Consider the following 19,727-nt stretch of genomic DNA (forward strand, 5'->3'; position numbering starts at 1 on the left):
CTATCACGGTGCCTGGCACATATATATAATATATATATATATATGTATATATATATATTATATATATATATATATATTTGGCTGTGCTGTACAGCTTGTGGGATCTTAGTTCCCCGACCAGGGATCGAACCTGGGGCCCCAGCCGTGAAAGCGCAAAGTCCTAACCACTGGACTGCCAGGAATTCCCTGGAACATAACTTTTTTTTTTTTGTGGTACGCGGGCCTCTCACTGTTGTGGCCTCTCCCGTTGTAGAGCACAGGCTCTGAATGCGCAGGCTCAGCGGCCATGGCTTACAGGCCCAGCCACTCCGCGGCATGTGGGATCTTCCCGGATTGGGGCACAAACCCGTGTCCCCTGCAACGGCAGGCAGACTCAACCACTGTGCCACCAGGGAAGCCCTGGAACATATATTTTTTAACTCACTGCCATACATCTTAGTAACCCTTCATAATTTTTGGAAGATATTATCAATGGAGATAATGCTACTCTCATGGGCACTTCTGTCTGTTTTTAAATTGCTTCTCCAATGTATAATTTTGTCTTTTGCCCTGAAACTCCCCCTGGTAGTTGACTCTGGGAAGCCTGGGCTGCTTCTGCTACCCTCCGACGGCTGCAGGAATTACTGCCATGAGAGTCAGGGGTTAACAGACATGACTGTGGGTTACACAGCAGGAGACCTAGCTAAGCTGGGCTGTCGTCAGGGACAACAGAGTAAAGCTGAGCCTTAGTGAGCCTATCACAGATTTCATAATCAGAAAGTCTAGACCGGAGCTATTTGAATTTTAACAGTCACAGAACGTTTAAGTAAGTACAAGGTGTGAAGTGCCACCCTAAGCTTTTCAATGCTCAGGGCCTTAAAATATCTGAATCCAGTCTTGAATAACTCAGTTTAAATAATTCTTTACATGTCGCATTTCCCCAGGTTTAAGACAACGTTTAATGTTAGTTTCACCAGGAAGGTGCAAAGATTTCTTGAGGCTGCCACAGCCCAGGAAGTTCCCTGCACCGACTCCAAGTCCTGTTAGTGATTTCAGTTCTGCGCTTTGGTTTTAAAAATTATTTTAACACATTTTTATCATGAACAAATTGAGAAGAAGATGGAGAACAATGTGACAAACAACCATGTAGTCACGACTGTGAATTATCAATGTTAACAAATGTTAACATTCTGCCCTATGTATTTCAAATCTTTTCCTCTCTTTTAAAATAAATTGGGCATAAAAAACAGAGCACCCTTTGTAGCACTTGATTGCTAATATTTTTTATCTTGTTTGCTAATATTTTCATGTGTGTTTGTGTAATCACCGGAGCTGTAGGGTAAGCATTGAGAAAACATGAGTTTGCTCACCTTGGGATCCTGACCCAGGCCCCGGCACAGTTGCTGGCACAGAGTAGATGCTCAATAGATTTTTGTTGAATGAATGAATGAGTGAATAAAGCTTCTTTTTCCTTTGTTATCCTCCTTCATATCTCCACGTACCCTTTCCTCACTGGTGTTTCGTTGGCTAATAATGGACAATTCTTACACTTAGCTCAGGAATAGAATTCAAATTACTGTGTAAAATATATTTGTTTTGAAACTTACACAATCAGGTTTTTTGGAGATAAATTAGAAAATGTTGCTAAACTGAAAGAAGGAATAAACCTGAATCCTCCTTTCAAAGATAACCAGCTTTATGGTTTAAAACCCTACAAAAATGGGATCATTAATGCATATCCCCTTTTATAACTTGCATTTTTCACTGAATTTATTATGCACACCTTTCTGTGTCATAGTTCCTGCTAAATATTGTAATAATTGATGTCTTCTTAGTAGTCTGTCACTTCTACGACCCTGGGAGGACTGTCTTGTGAAGGGACATCCGGCTCTCACAGGGGCCAGTTTGGGTGGGAGAGTGAGAGCGCTTCTGGCTCACCCCTCGTGCACTCGGTGGACACGAGTCTCTCTGGCCGGACTCTCTCTAAGGAGCCTGTGAGTTTCCTAGCTGAGTGCTGGGCTGGGAATTGCTTGAATATGCTTGTGAACCAGCTAATTTTCAAAATCGCAGGTGGAAATACTACTCTTTTCTTGGCCTATAGACAGTCTGGTACAAGCTTTTAGGAATAAAAGTTTTTACAGTCAGAAAGCCAGAAAGTGCTGGGTTTAAACCTTAGGTTGGCCACTTGTTAGCCTTGTGGCCTTGGGCTAGTTACTAAACCTCTCTGAGCTGCATATGTCATCACCTATAAGTGCAGAAAATGGGACTTGCCACATTAGCCTGTGGTTGGAATAGAGATAACGTATGTGAAGGGCCTGGTTCACTGTAGGTGCTCAGCAAATGTTTCCCTTCCTGATAAACCAAACCCAAATTCTCTCTAAGAAATATCTTGCAATATTACCTCAAAATACCTCTTTGAAAGGAAACATAACAGATACATAAATAAAGGTATTTATATTATAGATGTTTATAATATATTTATAAATGCATATAAGATAGATTTATATATTATACGTATATAATATTTATATTATGAATAGATAAATATATAAAGAACTTGAGCCAGAACCACATGGAATGCTGCCGTTCCCTGAACACTAAGAACTGGACGGGCATTTTGCTGTGGCTTTGGGCTCTGTCCTGTGAGTTGTGCCTATTCCTCTCCCAGGCCAGCTCCGCTCTGCCGAGGAGGCTGGAGAGTGTGAGAAGAGAATCCGAGTCACTTGGCAAAAGCATCGATTGAGCACCTCATGTGTGTGGCCTTCTGCTCACGGGGCCCCAAGGGCGTCCTCCGCCCAGCGTCTGGCTGGAAATGGGGCAGACTCGCAGGCGGGAGGTGACCTGGCCCTGCCATTGAGGACACAGCTCAGCCCTATAAAACTTCCGGTCAAGAACTTTGGAGACATCGAGACAGTTCTCCCGACTTGAAAGATGAGAATAGAGGCCTAGAGAGGTGTAGAGACTTCCCTGAGGTCACTCAGCTCATTAGTGGCCGATCCGGGTGGACCAGAGCCCAGCGTCAACCACTGTCGCTGCCCCATTTCCCTTAGTGTAGAGACTTTATTAGAGGGCTTTATTTTTAGGGGGTTAACGGTTTTATTTTTGCTTGCTTTATTCTCTACTTAAAAGTTAAAGTTTACCCCACGTACCAGGGTCTTTAACGGGACTTTAAAATTACATTTAAGGGCAAGCCAGTCTCTAGAAGTTGCACTGAAGCTCCGTGTTGTGGGCAGTGGTTCTTAACGGGGTTGATTGTCTCAACAGGGGACACTTGGCGACGTCTGGAGACAGTTTTGGTCATCACAGCAGGAGGGTGGAGGATGAGGACCTGCTGGCCTCAGAGAGTAGAGACCAGGGGTGCTGCTCACCAGAGGATCACAGGACAGTCCCACAGCAAGGACTGCGCAGCCCCAAATGCCAGCAGTGCCACATTGATGGGGCGGCGGCAGCCCTTTCCTCTGTAGCCTTCTCTTTTGACTTGGTCAGGTTCCCTCCGGGAAACCCATCCATGCCCAGACCTTTGGGGGCAGGGTGGCTGGGACCGGGCGTGCTCAGTAAGCTGACTTCCGGGTCAGCCCAGCTGTTTTTAACCTAGTATCTCGGTATATGAAGACTGCCGTCTGCAGGGTGGGCAGGCAGAAGGCCCGGACTGCTTGGGCTTAAGGCAGGGGACTTGAGTGTGTGGAGGTGGGGAGTGTTTAACGCTCCTTATAAACCTGAAGCAACTCTTCTGCGAGGGGCTCCATTCTGCAACCCCACCTTCAGTGGCCCCGGCGGTGCAGTGAATTCCCGAGCCTTCCCGCATCCTGCACGGAGAATAGATTTACTTCTTATAGGCGGTCAGGGCTCCACTGTCTCTGGCCTAAGGCAATTACTCATCTGCTTTGCATCTTCCAAAATGTTGTCCCGGCCCCTGCTACTCCTCTCCATCCATGCTCATGCCCTTGTTAATGCCTTTGCTGTCCTTTCAGTCAGGTTGGGGGAGGGAGCAAAGAGAACCGTGTGTGTTGAGTCCATCATCTTAAACCAGGAGGTGTGTCCTTATGAGTTGGAAAACTAGATTTCATTAAAAGCTTTGCCGTGTGTGGGGCCTCTGGGGAAGGCAAAGAGCTGGCGAGCTGGAGCTCTTCTGGTGTGAGTCTCTGGAGGCGGAATTGAAGGGCGCACCAGATGGGGTAGGGGAGCTCTGCGACCTTGACCTCGCTAAGCCTCAGGTTCCCTGCGTGTATAATGTGTAACCCTGCCCTGCCCGTAGAGGTGAAGTAAGGGCAGGGATGTAGACGAGCAGAGAACACCGTAAAGGGCTGTGATCTATGACCGTCATCCTCCTGGGTGGACATCCCTCTCGTCTCCACTAGGCGTGATCAAGGCGAGGTGTCACGTGGCACACGCCAGAATGTGACTGTCTGGTGATGGGCTTACCCAGCACGTGAGCATGAGTACCGACTGCCTCGTTCTCTTGCCAGAGGTCTCCAGTTTGGTTGGCAGAATGGTGACCAGCTGGCCAATTGGACGGGGCTCTTTAATGTCATGGACGACCCAGCAGTGCAGAGTGGCAGTGACTCCAGCTCCAGGTACAGACCCCGGCGAACGACCAGGGAAGCTCATCCCAGGGTGACCCTGCATCCCCTGCCCCATGGCCTACCCCCCAGGGCTGCCCTCAGGGAAGAAGCAGTCTCAGCACAGTGGCCCAGAGCTCACTTTGGGATCCTGCCTTGTCTGCTTTGACAGGAGGGGTGAGGGCTAGAACCCAGCCAGAACAAAGCAGGGACTCCTGGGCCCCTCTCTTTTGGGGTGGGGGCTGGGATGGGGGCTGGAGAGGGAGTCTGGGTCTCCAGCCTCCATTTGAGATGGGGGCAACATTCCACCCCTGCTGCAAGGCTTCCGGATACCAGGCCACGGGTGTGTGTAGGTTTGTGGGGGGTGAAATCAGGGTGGGTGAGTGTCGTGGGCTCCCTGTTCCTCTGCAATCCCACTGGACAGGCCATCCCTACTCTGCCCATCTGTAAGGCTGACCTTGGCTGGGGAAGAACGTTTTCATCAAGATACGATGCTGAGGGCTTCCCTGGTGGCATAGTGGTTGAGAATCCGCCTGCCAATGCAGGGGACACGGGTTGGAGCCCTGGTCCGGGAAGACCCCACATGCTGTGGAGCAACTAAGCCCGTGCGCCCCAACTACTGAGCCTGTGCTCTAGAGCCCGTGAGCCACAACTACTGAGCCTGCGTGCCGCAACTACTGAAGCCCACGTGCCTAGAGCCTGTGCTCCGCAACAAGAGATGCCACCCCAATGAGAAGCCCGCGCACTGCAACGAAGAGTAGCCCCCGCTCGCCACAACTAGAGAAAGCCCGCACGCAGCAACGAAGACCCAACACAGCCAAAAATAAATAAATAAATTTATTTTAAAAAAAAAGATACGATGCTGAGAATTGACATTCTACCACCACGTGGTTATTTCTTCTTGATCGGCTGTAGTGTTTGGAGTTAAATAAGTCATTAAGGGCACTCTGTATATTCCGGAGTAGGAATTCAGAAACTATTTGTAGAATGAATGAAAATGGAATATTCTCAGGCAGGGCACACTCACTGCGGGGGGCAGGGGGGAGCATTGCGGGGAATTTTTCTGATAAGACGGGATGCTCTCTCTGCTTGGAGCTGGGTGTGGCTGGAACTTCCCAGCTACGGGTTTCCTGGGGCTAAGTTGTTTGTTTCCTTAATTTTTGCATTTATAAGTATGGGCTAACTTTCAGATCAGTTTCCCTGGGAAAGAGGCCTGAGTTTTCATTGCTGTTAATTTTGACACCAAAACATCAAATCGATCCTGCAGAGGAGAAGTAGCATGTTTTTCAGGGACCTCAATACATCTGATTTTGTTCAATGCTTTGAAAAAGAAAAGATGTGGCTCCAGTGTCGGAAGCTGTTTGCGAAGGTGTCCACAGACAGGCCTTGGGCTGTGGTGGTGGCCTCAGGCCGTGGCCTGGGATCAAGGTCTTATTCTGGCCTTTCAGGAGCCCAGTTCTTTCCACATATGCGTGGTGGGAGCCCTGGCCAGCCGCTTGGCCCCTGGGATGTCACCCAGTGAGAGTGACAAGTCCAGAGCTGTCTGTTCCGTATGTTGAGCCTCCAGTGTTGGTCCTTCTGCTGTGTGGCCTGCCCGCACAGATGGGGGGTGGTCTAGATAAGTCTTCAGGTGTCTCCCTGGGAAGGACTCCTTGAAGGGCTCACCGAGAGGTTTTGGCTAGAAGGTGCTAACAAACTGAGCAAGACAGAGCAGGCCCCTGGAGGCCATTCTGGGCAGGTGTCCCGGGCAGGGGCTGCACGAATTCTAGCTTTTCCTCCTGCCAGCGGCTTTGTCCTCTCTGCCCTTTTCCTGCAGTCTTGTCTCTAACTTCTCTACCTATCTCACCCCACCTAGTCTCTCCTCTCCCTTTCTTCCTGTCACCCGTTCTTTGTCCACTTTTCTTTCTCAGCCCCTGTGTTCTGCCTCTGTCCTCCTCCCTCTCATCTCCCTTCCCCTTTATCCTCTCTCCCTCTCTCAGCAACTCAGGCCAGCCTTCCCTTCCCTGTCTCCTGGGGTCCCTCAGGGCCAGAGACACCTCTGGCATCTGTCAGGTGCCCTTTATTCAACATTGTTATCAATTGAGTTGATTTCCTTCCAGAGAGCCGCCATTTGACCAAGAGCTCCCTTAGCCACTGAATAAATGTGATGGCCACACATTCCAAGTTCTTCTGGGACACTTCCAACTCATATCCCAATTTCCAGTTGACCCCCAAACTCCCCACATATGTGAGAAAACATGGTATGTATTTCACACGTGTAGAAAATAATGGTTAATGTAAGTAGAACTGACCTGTATGTTGGTGATTCTTTTCCTTGGCGTGGGAGCAGCTTCTGCCTTCTTTAAAACAGGCAGGACAGCTCCTGGCAGCAGACATGCAGGGCTTGGGGGAGGACCTAATGACACCGTGAAAAGGACTCTGCAGAGTGAAAGTGCATCATCCCAGCGGACAGCTCTCTGTGCCTGCAATACGGGATGAGCTTTGTGGTATTGTTCACCTACTGAATAATTCAGCGTATGCCGTATTTTGCTATCCGTAGCTGTGTGGTATGTTGAAGCGTGGCGCACCTGATGTCATTTTTTATTAACACTGTTGGAAGGGAAGTCAGGAGGCACCATTTATAACAGAGGATAAAGAGGGGCAAAAAAAGCAATGACTCATAAGTTGAATACTCAACCAGGAGCCACAAGAAGGAGCAGGTCCAAATGATACGTCTGGAGCACTCCGAACAGGACCGCAAAGGAAATCCAGGCCAGATGGTGCTCATAAAGGCTGTGGCCACGTCTTCACTTTGGACATAAGCTGGGGGAAGTCCAGACCCAACTGGAAAGTGTATGAGTTACAAAATATACATTGACATATGGCTTTATTGATTTCAAGTCTAGATCTAGAAGCATCCAATAAGCATTCCTAGGAGAACTGCTTTAGTGAACAGATAGGAATAATTGTTAATCAGCCAATGCTTCTATTTAAGTGGGTGCTTTGAACAAGCAGGAAGGTCTTTGAAGACAGCTCTCATCATGTTCAAATTATGTGTTTATGTTTCTGTCTCCCAACCTAGACAGTGATTGTGCTTCTCCATCTTTGAATTTTTAGCACCCAGCATGGCACAGGCTCAACAAATGTTAATTGAATAAAAGAATGCATTAAGCAAGAACATAGTATAGACTTTTGTTAAGAACGCAAACTTCAATGTCAGTGTCCTGGAATTCTCCCTTAGAGATTGATTCCTTTGGATTAAACCTTGTCTTCTGGCACTGTCTTTGAAAATTAATCCCTGGGGAAGGGAAACACTTTGGAATCAAAAACTCATTCACAGTTTGGAATGACCAGAGAATTTTTTCTCTTGAGAAGAGCAGGTAGTAAGTAAGTGTGAGAGTTCTGGGTGGCAGGGTGGGAAAGGGGAAACTGATAGTGGAGGAGGGGTATGTAGGAAAGTAGAAGGCAATGAAGGCAGATGATGTACTTTTGCAATAACTGACTGAGAACTACACCCCCCGAAACCACCCCCACGACGGCGCATGGTGATTCTGGAAAGGGTAGATAGGGGAGGGGAAGGGGAGGGAGGGCACTTGTCTTGTCAGCCCACTGCTTTGACCTCTCCAGCCTGGCCAGCTGCCTGCAAGACCAGTGACCACCTGGAGGGCAAGGGGAGGCACAGCACCCGTCTGTCCTGCAAAGTGGATAGGCAGTGTTGCCTCCGCTGCCTCAGGACATCCCAAGGAAAGGTCCCCCAGTCACAAGGGCTGAGGGCAGCTGAGGCAGGAGTCCCCAAGGGGCTGACTCGCAGCCTGGCTTGTAGCCACAGCTCAAAAGGCTTCACTCAGCTTCTGCCAAATGGATCCTGTTCCATATCCCAGCCCTTGTCCTCCTGCCAGGATCCACCTCCCACTAGGCCTCCTCCTTGAAGCCTTCCCTGATAGCCCCTTTCACTCTGTGTTCACTCTAAGATGTGTCTGCACAGAGGGCTATTTCTATCATTACGCAGGCAGAGAACTCTCCAGCAAGTGCACACGAACCACTCTGTGTTTGCTCGGGCATTCCCCAGACCTCGAGGAGCCTCCTACCCTGGGGAACTGGGCTGGACTGCCTGTGCATGCAACTTCAGGGCCCTCCGGACACGATAGCTTCAGACACAGCCCACAGGCGGCCTGGCTGGCTGGCCTCCTCAGCCCCTCCTCCCAGGGTGCACACAGCCTTGGCCCCCTGGTCCGAGATGGATGGCAGGAGATGGCTTGCAAAGACAGCTCAAGGAACACTTCTCTCTGAGGTCTGGGGCAGAGCTGGCCCAGACTGTCGCCCGCCCAAGCTGTCTGTTCCCGGGACAGCGTTTTCCCTGTGCTGCTGGGCTTCTGACTGGGGTGCTGGGGACTTTCTACAGAGGAAGGTGGCCCCAGCCACAGGAGTAAAGGGCAGGCCCCAAACTGGTGACACAAAAGCCTCTTCGCTCTGTAGAACAGCAGGCCAAGTAAGCGTCAAGGCTAGAGCTTTTCTCTCTGGGTCAAGGTCTGTGTTGTGTCTAGCAGCTACTGTGCAGTATGGGGTGTGGAATCGTCATATTGCAGAGCTGGAAGGAACTAGACTGAATTCAATTTAGCACTTCGTTATGCTATATTGAATTGCTCCCTAATTGTTTCAAGACAGCGTATAATTAAGGAATAAATTGTGCGATACAAGTGCTCCAGGAGCCTAGTGTAGAAGTCAGAGGCGCTTCCATGGAGGGGCTAGACTGGCTTGGATGTGGATGGGTGATGCCTGTGGCCGAGTGCTACCGGGGGCTGGCTGTGTGCCAGGCATGGTGCTGGGCGCCTGACACGTGTTACTGCAGTTAATCCTCACACTCAGAGCTTTGAGGTGGGTACTGTCATTGCCCCCATTTTACAGAGGAGGAACTGAGTCCCCACTTCCAGGTGTGGTGGGTGGTGCAGCTGGAGCACACCCCATGCAGTGTGACTCTGAGTCCTAGCACTAGTGGGCCATGCACGACGGAGGGATTCTTCTTTCTGGGCTGTGGACAGACATCCAAGGTTGGCTTGGGTTGGGTCCCCTCGTTTCTCCTTGCCAAGTCCTCTCAGACCGCCTATTCCTGCCCTCAGCTCCTGGCTGTTAGACTGGACTAAAATGGCCATATTGAACTAAGTAGGTGATTACGTGCATATCTTCTTCGAGTATTGTCATTAGCACTAGAGGCAAGACAATCTTTAGGGTCTTTCATCCCTTCCTCTCCTCCTTCCCACTTTTTTTTTTTTCTTTTTTGCGGTACGCGGGCCTCTCACTGTTGTGGCCTCTCCCGTTGCGGAGCACAGGCTCCAGACGCGCAGGCTCAGCGGCCATGGCTCACGGGTCCAGCTGCTCCACGGCATGTGGGATCTTCCCGGACTGGGGCATGAACCTGTGTCCCCCGCATCGGCAGGCGAACTCTCAACCACTGCGCCACCAGGGAAGCCCCAAAGGGGAGCTTCTTAGGGCTCCCTGGTCTGGCCCAGAAAATAAGGCTGCCGTGTATGTACTCTTGCAGGGAATGTGCTAGATATTGGATCTGGGGCCCTGCAGAGCTGCTGGCTGGGGAGGAGGAGTGTCAGCATGAGGCTTTGCCCCGACCCTCCCCCTAACCTGTGCCAGGAATAACGCTCCACTGAGGTTCACGATGGAAGCAGATTAATCACAAGACAATCAAGGGTTGCGCTCAGAGCGTCAGGCTAGGTAGCTTTCAGTTCTGATTTCTCAAAATAGCTCTGGGGATTCCTGTGGACAAATGAAGAGACACTGGTCCAGAGAGGGCCCTGGTCCATGCAGGGGTCTGAGTCAGGTCCCTCCACCATCCGGGAGGGGCAGTGTGTCCTGGCAGCTGCGCCCTGCTATTGTTAACAGCCAAGCCCTTCTTGCCTCTCCCTGCACCTATCTGAGAAGACCCTCCAGTCCTTTGTGTGTCAGGCTGTAATTTTCAGACCTTGATTTCTGTGTGTTTGCCCTCACGGTTAGTATGGTATCTCAAGATGGCAGCTGTTCTGCTCTAAAATAGCACTGAGCTCACTGAAGGGCTGTTGGCCTTGGGAAGGGGAGGGGGCTGCTTACTGAGAAGCTCTCAAATGACCGTGGCTTATGCCGGTCAGGGAGACGGGCTGCACTGAGGTGACTAAGGACGTGGGTTCTGGGCTCTTGAAAGTGTGAGGTTCCTTTTTTAGTGCCTCCATCCACCGGCTGAATGACCCTGGGCAAGTTACTTTACCTCTTGTAGCCTGAGTCTCTGGTGTAAACCGGGGCAGTAATGCCTGCCTTTTAGGGCTGTTGGGAGGGTTAAGTGAGGCCAAGTTAAGGATCTGGTATCAGGCTACCACATACAGTTGTGCCAGGTGGGCACTGCACAAAAGTACCTAGCCAAGTGGAGTTGCAATCCACCTCACTCTCATTTGACAGGCCATGTGCCTGGCATGTGGAGAAAAAGGTGCTTTTTCCTAATTCACACAGAGATGCCATACCCGCACTGTTCCTACCCAGTGTGGGATAAATAAACCACTCTGTGGTTCTCTGAGACTCTGCACCAGGCTTGACAGGGGCCCAGGGGTTCAGACTGCTGAGCTGGGGCAGCTTCCCTATTCCTGGGGCTGATGGAGGTCCAAGAGGTGTGCTCTTGCATGACACAAGGACTGCCCTGGGCTCCTGTTTTCTTGAACAGCATTAGTATCTAGGGATGAAGCGGCGTATTAGATAGAAAGCTGAATGCGTGGGCTTCATCTTGTACCAGCCAGTGGCTTCTGGGTCTCAAAGTACTGTGGCCCCTAAGGAAGGTCCCACGGTCCTGAAGGAGCTCTGGAGGTGGGATCAGGTGAACAGGGGAGCCCTCTGTGGGGCAGGCTCATGTGGAGGGGCTGGGAGGAATGACAGAGCCAGACTCTGCACACTGGATCCTGGGCATGCTGAAACGAGGCCTCCTCAGCCTTCCAAGCGGGAGCCCAAGCCTGTGTGGGAGGAGGGGAACCAATATTCAGAACCGTTGCGGTCACGTCTTCATTTGTCTTCTCGCTTAGTAGGGGCCCTCGCCTGCTGATCAGGCAGCAGTGCTGCCCAGCTATGCCCCCCACACTCCTGAGGGCACAGAGACGGGGGCAGGATGGATGCAGCCTGGCACCAGCATTTGACTTGGCTGCCAGAAGCCAAGTGGCATCTGAGATGAGCTGGGCTCCTGATCTGAGCGGCTGGGACTATTTATACCTGTGAGGTGCCCGAATGTGGTGCCCCTCCCCTTTGAGGTGGGTAGAGATCGTCTTTCCAGAATTGAAAGAAGAGACAGTGACTAAGTCACCTTGAGAGGCTAATGGAGTCGAGGAAGTTGGGGAAACTGTTGCTCTCAGTCTTATAGCAGCTCAAGGGAAAGCTTGAGATATTTAGAGAGAGATCCATGATTTAAAGGGGCCTTTCTTTAGTGGTTTCCAATAGTAAGAGAAAACTTATAAAAATATAGAAAAGTGTTTTTTGAATCATTCATAATTCCATTACTCAGAGAAACCTACTTTTTTTTTAAAATTTTTTTAAAATTAATTTATTATGGCTGTGTTGGGTCTCCGTTTCTGTGCGAGGGCTTTCTCCAGCTGCGGCGAGCGGGGGCCACTCTTCATCGCGGTGCGCGGGCCTCTCACTGTCGCGGCCTCTCTTGTTGCTCAGCACGGGCTCCAGACGTGCAGGCTCAGTAGTTGTGGCCCACGGGCCCAGCTGCTCCGCGGCATGTGGGATCTTCCCAGACCAGGGCTCGAACCCGTGTCCCGTGCATTAGCAGGCAGATTCTCAACCACTGCGCCACCAGGGAAGCCCCTACTATTTTTTTTTAAACATCTTTATTGGAGTATAATTGCTTTACAATGGTGTGTTAGTTTCTGCTTATAACAAAGTGAATCAGCTATACATATACATATATCCCCATATCTTCTCCCTCTTGCGTCTCCCTCCCTCCCTCCCTATCCCACCCCTCTAGGTTGTCACAAAGCACTGAGCTGATCTCCCTGTGCTATGCGGCTGCTTCCCACTAGCTATTTTACATTTGGTAGTATATATTAGTCCATGCCACTCTCTCACTTCGTCCCAGCTTACCCTTCCCCCTCCCTGTGTCCTCAAGTCTATTCTCTACATCTGTGTCTTTATTCCTGTCCTGCCCCTAGGTTCTTCAGAACCATTTTTTTTTTTAGATTCCATATATATGTGTTAGCATACGGTATTTGTTTTTCTCCTTCTGACTTACTTCACTCTGTATGATAGTCTCTAGGTCCATCCACCTCACTACAAATAACTCAATTTCGTTTCTTTTTATGGCTGAGTAATATTCCACTGTATATATGTGCCACATCTTCTTTATCCATTCATCTGTTGATGGACACTTAGGTTGCGTCCATGTCCGGCTATTATAAATAGAGCTACAGTGAACATGGTGGTACATGACTCTTTTTGAATTATGGGAGAAACGTACTATTAATATCTTGTTACAGTCCTTCCCTTTTCCCATGTGTTCACGTATGTGTATATAATTCGTTTCGGAGATCATAGTTTTGTAACTTGCCTTTTTCACTCAACATTATCATGAGCATCTTCCCATGACACACAAAATCTTAAGCATCATTTTTGATGTCTGCATGATGGTCAGTATCCAGACCAAAAAGGGATTTCTATGGCTTCCTCCAGAATGCCGTCCTTGGGCCTCCTGTCAGAAGCAGAATCGAGGGGTGACCCGTGTGGCAATGCTTCTTGCAGTCTTATTTCCTCAAGTCATTCGTCTTTAAAGAGTGAGATGGAGCAGCACAGCCTCCCAAAAGCAAAGCGCAGATATGCTGGAGAAAGAAGCAAGGGCTATTAGCTCCATTTTTCAGATGGAAAACTAGGCTTTAGACCCAGGCCTGGAGTGATTTTGATGACGTGGCTGAGGTACCACATGGAGTGTTTTCAGAGTTTTGTTATCATCACGTGTGGTAAGACACACAGACGTGGAAATGACTGTCATGAAGGAAGAGGTTTTTATACTTTACAGATCTCTAGAAACAGGAAGCACACCATGCCATGTAGGACCACACAGGAAGCACCAGAGTCAGTCAAGAAGCAGAAGGAGTGAAGGGGAAAAGTGGGCAAGAGCCATATAGGCAAAGCCTATATGGAAGGAATGGATGCGACAGGGTATGCAGACTTAAGATTGGCTAGTGTGAATAATTTCATTGAGCTCTGGGGCAGAGGGCTGTCCCTAGTTGTTTGGCAGCTGGCCTTGGGGTGATTAGGGCAGAGGGATAAGTGGCCCTAAGTGTGAGAGGAGGAGGAGGTGGTGGTGGTGGTGGTGGAGTATAAGCTCTGGATTGCTTGGTTTTCGTATGAAAGGTGTGCTCATGGGCTGTTTACCATCTCTAGGAATTGACTCGTTCTAGGAGAGGCAGTCTCTCCAGGGCCAGCAAGGCCCCAGATGTCAAAGCATCAGAAACACATAGTTAATCTATGGAGTCTGCAGCAGAGATGGGTGATCAGGGACATCCCCACATCCAAGCAGAATTCAGCATGGGCTTTATCCTCAGGGTGGTAGGGGAGAGGTTTACTAATAGCAGCAGAAGGAGGATGGCAGCCAATCCAGATGGTGGAGAACTTCCTGAGTTATTCATCTCTGACTCAGCTCTGCCATCAACTAGCTGAGGGACTGTAAGCATGTCTCTGACTCCCTGGGCATCCACTGGCAGCTCTTGCCCTTTAACGGCAGGAGAAAGGGAAAGAAGGGAAATGGACATGCCTTGGGCACTTCCTGTGTGCCAGGCACTGTACTAGTGCTTTCTCTGAAATTCTTATCAATATCTTCTCTCAGCCCTGTCACAAGTGTACTGCATTTTTAATGCTGATTTTACAAATGAAGAAACTAAGGCTCAGGAAAGTGATGGGCCTAAGGTGGCTAATGAGGGGCAAAGAAGGATGTGAACCTTATTCCGAAATCCTCTCCACCTAATAGCCACTAAACACACCACACAAGACCATTTGGAATCATTGAACTGCCTAGTGATGTGCATATGAGTGATGTTGGGGATTCAGGAAAAAGGAAGACTGAGTGGAGGCTGCAGAGGTAAGGCCAGGATGGCCTTGTGAAGGCAATGGAGGGGCTGGCTGATCAAAGGGAGGTGCTGCTTGGTTTTAACTTCCTTTGAGAGTTTCTTTCTCCTGTTTGTGGATCATTAATTCATAGTATTGTTCTGGCTTGGTTAGTAAGTGGGAAAAACTGAGGGAAACTTGGGGATTGTATTTAAGTGCTGGGTGGGACTTTAGATACCACCTCTTTCAGATTATTTTTAGGAGGAGAAAAAAGAGGCCCAGAGAGGGGAAGTGATTTACCCAAAGCCACACAGCTGGTTTGAGGCATATCCTAGATGTGTCTGCAAGTGTCCCAACTCCCTGAGAACGCTAGGATAAGCTTCCTCTTAATAATCTTCTGTGTCATTATAATCTGCAGCTTTTCTTAGTAGCATCCTGAGATCATGGCTTCAGATGACCCAGTGGATTCCAAAGGGCTTTGTGTCACTGGCTCTGGTTGCAAATGATGATCTTTGTGATAAGACACCAGACCTCACTTACTGTTATGTGACTGGAAAAATGACATGAGTTGGAGCCAAGGTCATGGACTTTTTTGTAGCCCCAGGCTGACACCTTTGTTCTTAGTTGCAGATAACAGAATCCATTTTAGCTAAAGCAGAAAGGGATTTATTAAGGGTAGAGATAGCACAGAATCATTGGGAAAGCTGAAGAAAGACTCTAGGCTAGCTTCCAGGAATGTCTCTGCAGACTGCATTGTGAAATTGGGCCACCGTGGAAGCTGCTGCCTCTGATATAATCGCAAAGGTGCTGCCACCACTACAATTTCCAAGAGCCATGCCACCTCTGCCACATTCTGCACCAGCCAAACAATACACTGAGCTTTGTTATTCTTCTAGAACATGGCTCTGACTCAGTCTCATGCTACTGATTGTTGAACCTAAATTGCTTCAAGGACCCTAGCTACAAGGGAGTCTGGGAAATGTAGTTTTTAGCTTTCTTGTCTCTGTAGTACAAAAGGTGCAGAGATACCAAAGACAAAGTCCCTGTGTTTGAGATACTCCTCATTTGGAAGGGGAAATAGATATATAAACAGACTATTATGATACAATGGTATCTGCTCTAATTAGGAGCAAATGTATAGAGGGACCCTGAGAGTGAGCATTAGAAAAGGCTTCCCAGAAGTGGGGGCATTTGAGCTGGGTACTGAAGGATCAATATGAGTTTGCCAGGTGAGAAAGACAGAGAAAGGAGTTGTAAAACACAAGGGAAACAGAGAAAGGAGAGTGTGATATTTTGGGGATCCTCAGTGCCTAGTTCTTATGAAATCTGCTTAAATTCTTTTAAGACATGAGAGAAAGGAGAGGATTTATTTTGTATAAATAGGAGCCAATTTGTTGTATAAAATATTTTAATATTCTAAAATATTATTTAAAATTTCTTAAATATATAATTATAATATTTTAAAAATTAACTTAAATCACATTAAAATGAAAGAACAAATATTTACACATATAATAGTTTTAAAGTGTTAAATATTAAATTGTATTTTTAAATTATCTAAAATACCGATATTTTAAAAAGCAGCCAATTTATTGGATAAATGTCTCAATATTTCTAAAGCAGCACAGACATAAGTTTGTCTACATAAGTTAGTGAGAATATATGTGAACTAGCTGCTGCCACATTTTGGGAGGTTTGGGGGAGATGCTCAAGGACTGACTGTATTTTAAATCCTTGGCTGTGGCTTGCAGTGCCCAGCAGCAGTCCTGGGACTCCATCCCCACCTCCTGTTCTCCAGGGCTACCCGTTGAGACGCCACTGCCCCAAGTTTAGAGAGGCTGACCCTGCAGACTTCTTGATTCTGGGCTGTCACGGGATCCCACCCTCCCAGCTTAATCTGCCCAAGCATCTTCTGAAAGAGAGGCCGTGAGGAAAGGGTGCACCTGGCCTCTGCCCTGGAGGCCCCTTCTGCCTCTGTGGTCAAGTCCAGCAGTGACCTACTGTGTTTTACCTTGGTGGGAACCCTCCCCCCGACTCCCCCACCCCCCAGGCAGGCGGATGCTCCCTGGGCTGGTGTAAACTGTCAGGTGCGACTAAGGGAGGCCATAGGGCACTTTCCAGGGGATACCAGCTGTCCTCGTAAGTGGGTGGACAAGAGCAGTCTTGACTGTATGCACTGGTTCACAACGCAGCTTTGCCACCTGCCACCCACACGACTCTGGCAAGTGAGTTAACTCCCAGAACCTCCTCCTGGTGGGCTAGCAATAAAGATTGAAAGGGAATATGATGCTTAATGAAATATGTCAGACAGAGGAAGACAAATACTGTATGGTATCACTTATATGTGGAATCTAAAAAATAATACAAATGATTGTACATGCACAACAGAAACAGACTCACAGACTTAGAAAACAAACTTGTGGTTACCAAAGGGGAGAGGGAAGGGGGGAGGGATAAATTAGGAATATAAGATTAACAGATACAAAGTACTGTATATAAAATAGATAAACAAGAAGGATATACTGTATAGCACAGGGGATTATACCCATTATCTTTTTTTTTAAATTTTTTTTATTTTTTGTGGTAAGCGGGCCTCTCACCGCCATGGCCTCTCCTGCCGCGGAGCACAGGCCCCGGACGCGCAGGCCCAGCGGCCATGGCTCACGGGCCCAGCCGTTGCGCGGCACACGGGATCCTCCCAGACCGGGGCACGAACCCGCGCCCTCTGCATTGGCAGGCGGACTCTCAACCACTGCGCTGCCAGGGAAGCCCTATACCTATTATCTTGTAATAACCTATAACGGAATATAATCAGCAAAATACTGAATCACCATGCCGTATACCTGAAACTAACATAATACTGTAAACAACTGTACTTCAATTAAAAAGAAAGAAAAGTGAATGCTTCCACGTAGAGTGCCAGGCCCTGAACGTGGCCCATGACAAGGGCTCAGCAGTATTGCCTTAAGTTGCTATTGTTATTTTGCGTGAAGCTGCAGAAGGTACTGCGAGGTGACTCTGACATGCCTGGAGCCAGCTGGTGTGGGAGTGGGCTCGGGCCCCTCTACACTGACAGCACCACCTGGAGTGCCACCTGTTTAGCCTCAGTTTTCTCAGCTGCCAAATGGGGAGAAAGAAAGAGTCTCACCTAGTCACAGCGCGAGCATGGACATCAGTGAGCTAATGGAAACAAATGCTTTTTATAGTAGAAAAAGCAGCTTGTGTTTTTTCAGCTATGCTTGTGGCTGTCGTTGTGTGACACTTCTCCCAAGAGGAGGAGAAAGGAGAAAAGAGCAGGAAAGGGCAGGACCAGCTGAAGACCTGTAGCCTCACTACCCTGGCTCCCAGGGCTGCCTCCATCAAGGACTGGTCAGAGGAAGAACGCAAATGAGAACACGCCCGGAGCATCCTCTCTCTCCTTCGAAGCCACCACGTGGAACCAAACCTGCTTCCATGAAATGGGTTCATGCTTACACTTCCAGGTTGATGGAGGTGCTGAGAGTAATTAGCCACCCAGTGATGAGGCCAGAGGGCGCCAGCAGTCCTGGAAACAGACCCTCTTCAGGTCATCTGCTGGGGTGGGCTGGTTTGCTCTATTAATTTGGCCAGATACCACCCCTCTGCCCCCTGCCCCCCGACAACAAGAGCCCCGACAGGTCCCTGAAAGTCTGGCCGCTTCTCTGCGTAGTAACCTCTGTCCCTATTGGTCCCCAGGTACTTTGAATTTTACGAGGGCCCTTTTGAGTATAACTCCACGAGATGCCTGGAGCTGAGGCACGAGATCTTGGAAGTGAAGGTGCTTTCCATGTGAGTGTGGCCGGGTGGGTGGTGGGTGCAGGGTGGGGCACGTGGGGACGGGCAAGGCAGGGTGGGGTGGAGGGTGAGGGATTGGCCCAAAGAAACTGGAAACTTGCTGCATCACTACAGAGAAAGAATTAGGTGCTTCCCCGGGGCCTCTGGTATTCGGAGAGCTCTGGAGGGCTCGATGCAGGGATGACTGTTCGTGTTTTATGAAAAATGCCAAGTTTGCAAGGTTACCTCTGGTGACTGGGCGTCCAGTCCCCGGCTCAATTACCAGCGTCCATGGTTATCATCACTGGGCTCCTCTTGGATAGAAATCGAAGAGGGCACCCGAGTATCTTATCTGAAATTCAGTACTTTGTGGCTTAAGCATTGCCCTCTTGCTATTCGTTAAATTTTTAAAAATTATTTAAAGGATACAACATTCAAGTGGTACAAAAAGATATACAGTGAGAAGTCCCCTTCCCACAGCTACCCCCCTCCAGTCTGCCCCTCAGAGGCCACCCATGTATCTTCGTGCATCCTTCCAGAGGGTCTGCATAAACCAGCACCCATGGGTGGATGTCTTCTACCTTTAGCAAGAGAACTGTGCTCCCCACTCCCTACAACAGTGTAGCACCTGTGGCTCTTCTACAACCCGTGTGAGGGAAAACGCATTACGTGCTGGACCCACTAGTGTGTATGTGCCTCCCTCACAGCACTGCCATGAATTGAGAGGAATTTGTGTCATGTTGATCATGGCAGGATGTATGTTTATTTGAAAACAGTTATCACTGACCCTTGAACAACATGGGTTTGCACTGCGCAGGTGCACTTATATGCAGACATTTTTTGAGAGTAAATGCTGCAGTGCTGCTTGGTCCGATGCTGGTTGGATCTGCGGATGCCCAGGAGCTGTGGTCAGGGAGGGCTGCGCTGTTCAAGGGACAACTGCGCATCCGATGTGGGAGAAGGACAGTGGATTTGGTGCCAGGCAGTGCTGGGGGCTTATGTGGACTCACGGGCCCTGACACGATCCCAGGACTTCCATCCATGGCCCACAGGCAGGAGCCACTGCTCCTTTAGCCACTTGACATGATTTCCAGGTCATGTGGGTCATTGAAAGAGCTTGGAGCTTGGGGTCAGGCAGACTTGGGATCCAAAGCTGACTCTGGGCCTTAGAAGCTTTGCATCTTTATACAAATTACTTAACCTCTTTGAGTCTTTCCTTACCTATAAAAATGGGGACACAATTACCTACTTTTAAGGGTTGCAGTAAAGACTAGCTGAAGTAACATATGTGAAATAGATAGCCCAACAGTGCACATCTACAGCAGCACACTTAATAGGTGCTCAGTAAATGTTAAT

General features: G+C 48.9%; 1 protein-coding gene across 3 annotated transcripts in view; it reads left to right on the forward strand.

Annotated features, from left to right (window-relative positions):
- The window catches only part of ST8SIA5 (ST8 alpha-N-acetyl-neuraminide alpha-2,8-sialyltransferase 5), a gene marked incomplete at both ends in the record, with an annotated part of 56,618 nt that overhangs the window by 18,106 nt on the left and 18,785 nt on the right, over positions 1 to 19,727 (forward strand). Inside the window, 2 exons of one of the 3 annotated variants that reach the window (XM_082852864.1) lie at positions 4,446 to 4,553; positions 18,294 to 18,386. The exons of 1 other annotated variant lie outside the window; for it this stretch is intronic. In XM_082852864.1, the coding sequence (XP_082708990.1) occupies positions 4,446 to 4,553; positions 18,294 to 18,386 (201 nt within the window). The remainder of the gene's footprint in view (positions 1 to 4,445; positions 4,554 to 18,293; positions 18,387 to 19,727) is intronic. One more of the 3 variants, XM_082852865.1, reaches the window with a different exon arrangement.

This window comes from Leucopleurus acutus, assembly GCF_964270905.1.
Source record: "Leucopleurus acutus genome assembly, chromosome: 13".
In the NCBI taxonomy this organism is placed as follows: Eukaryota; Metazoa; Chordata; class Mammalia; order Artiodactyla; family Delphinidae; genus Leucopleurus; species Leucopleurus acutus.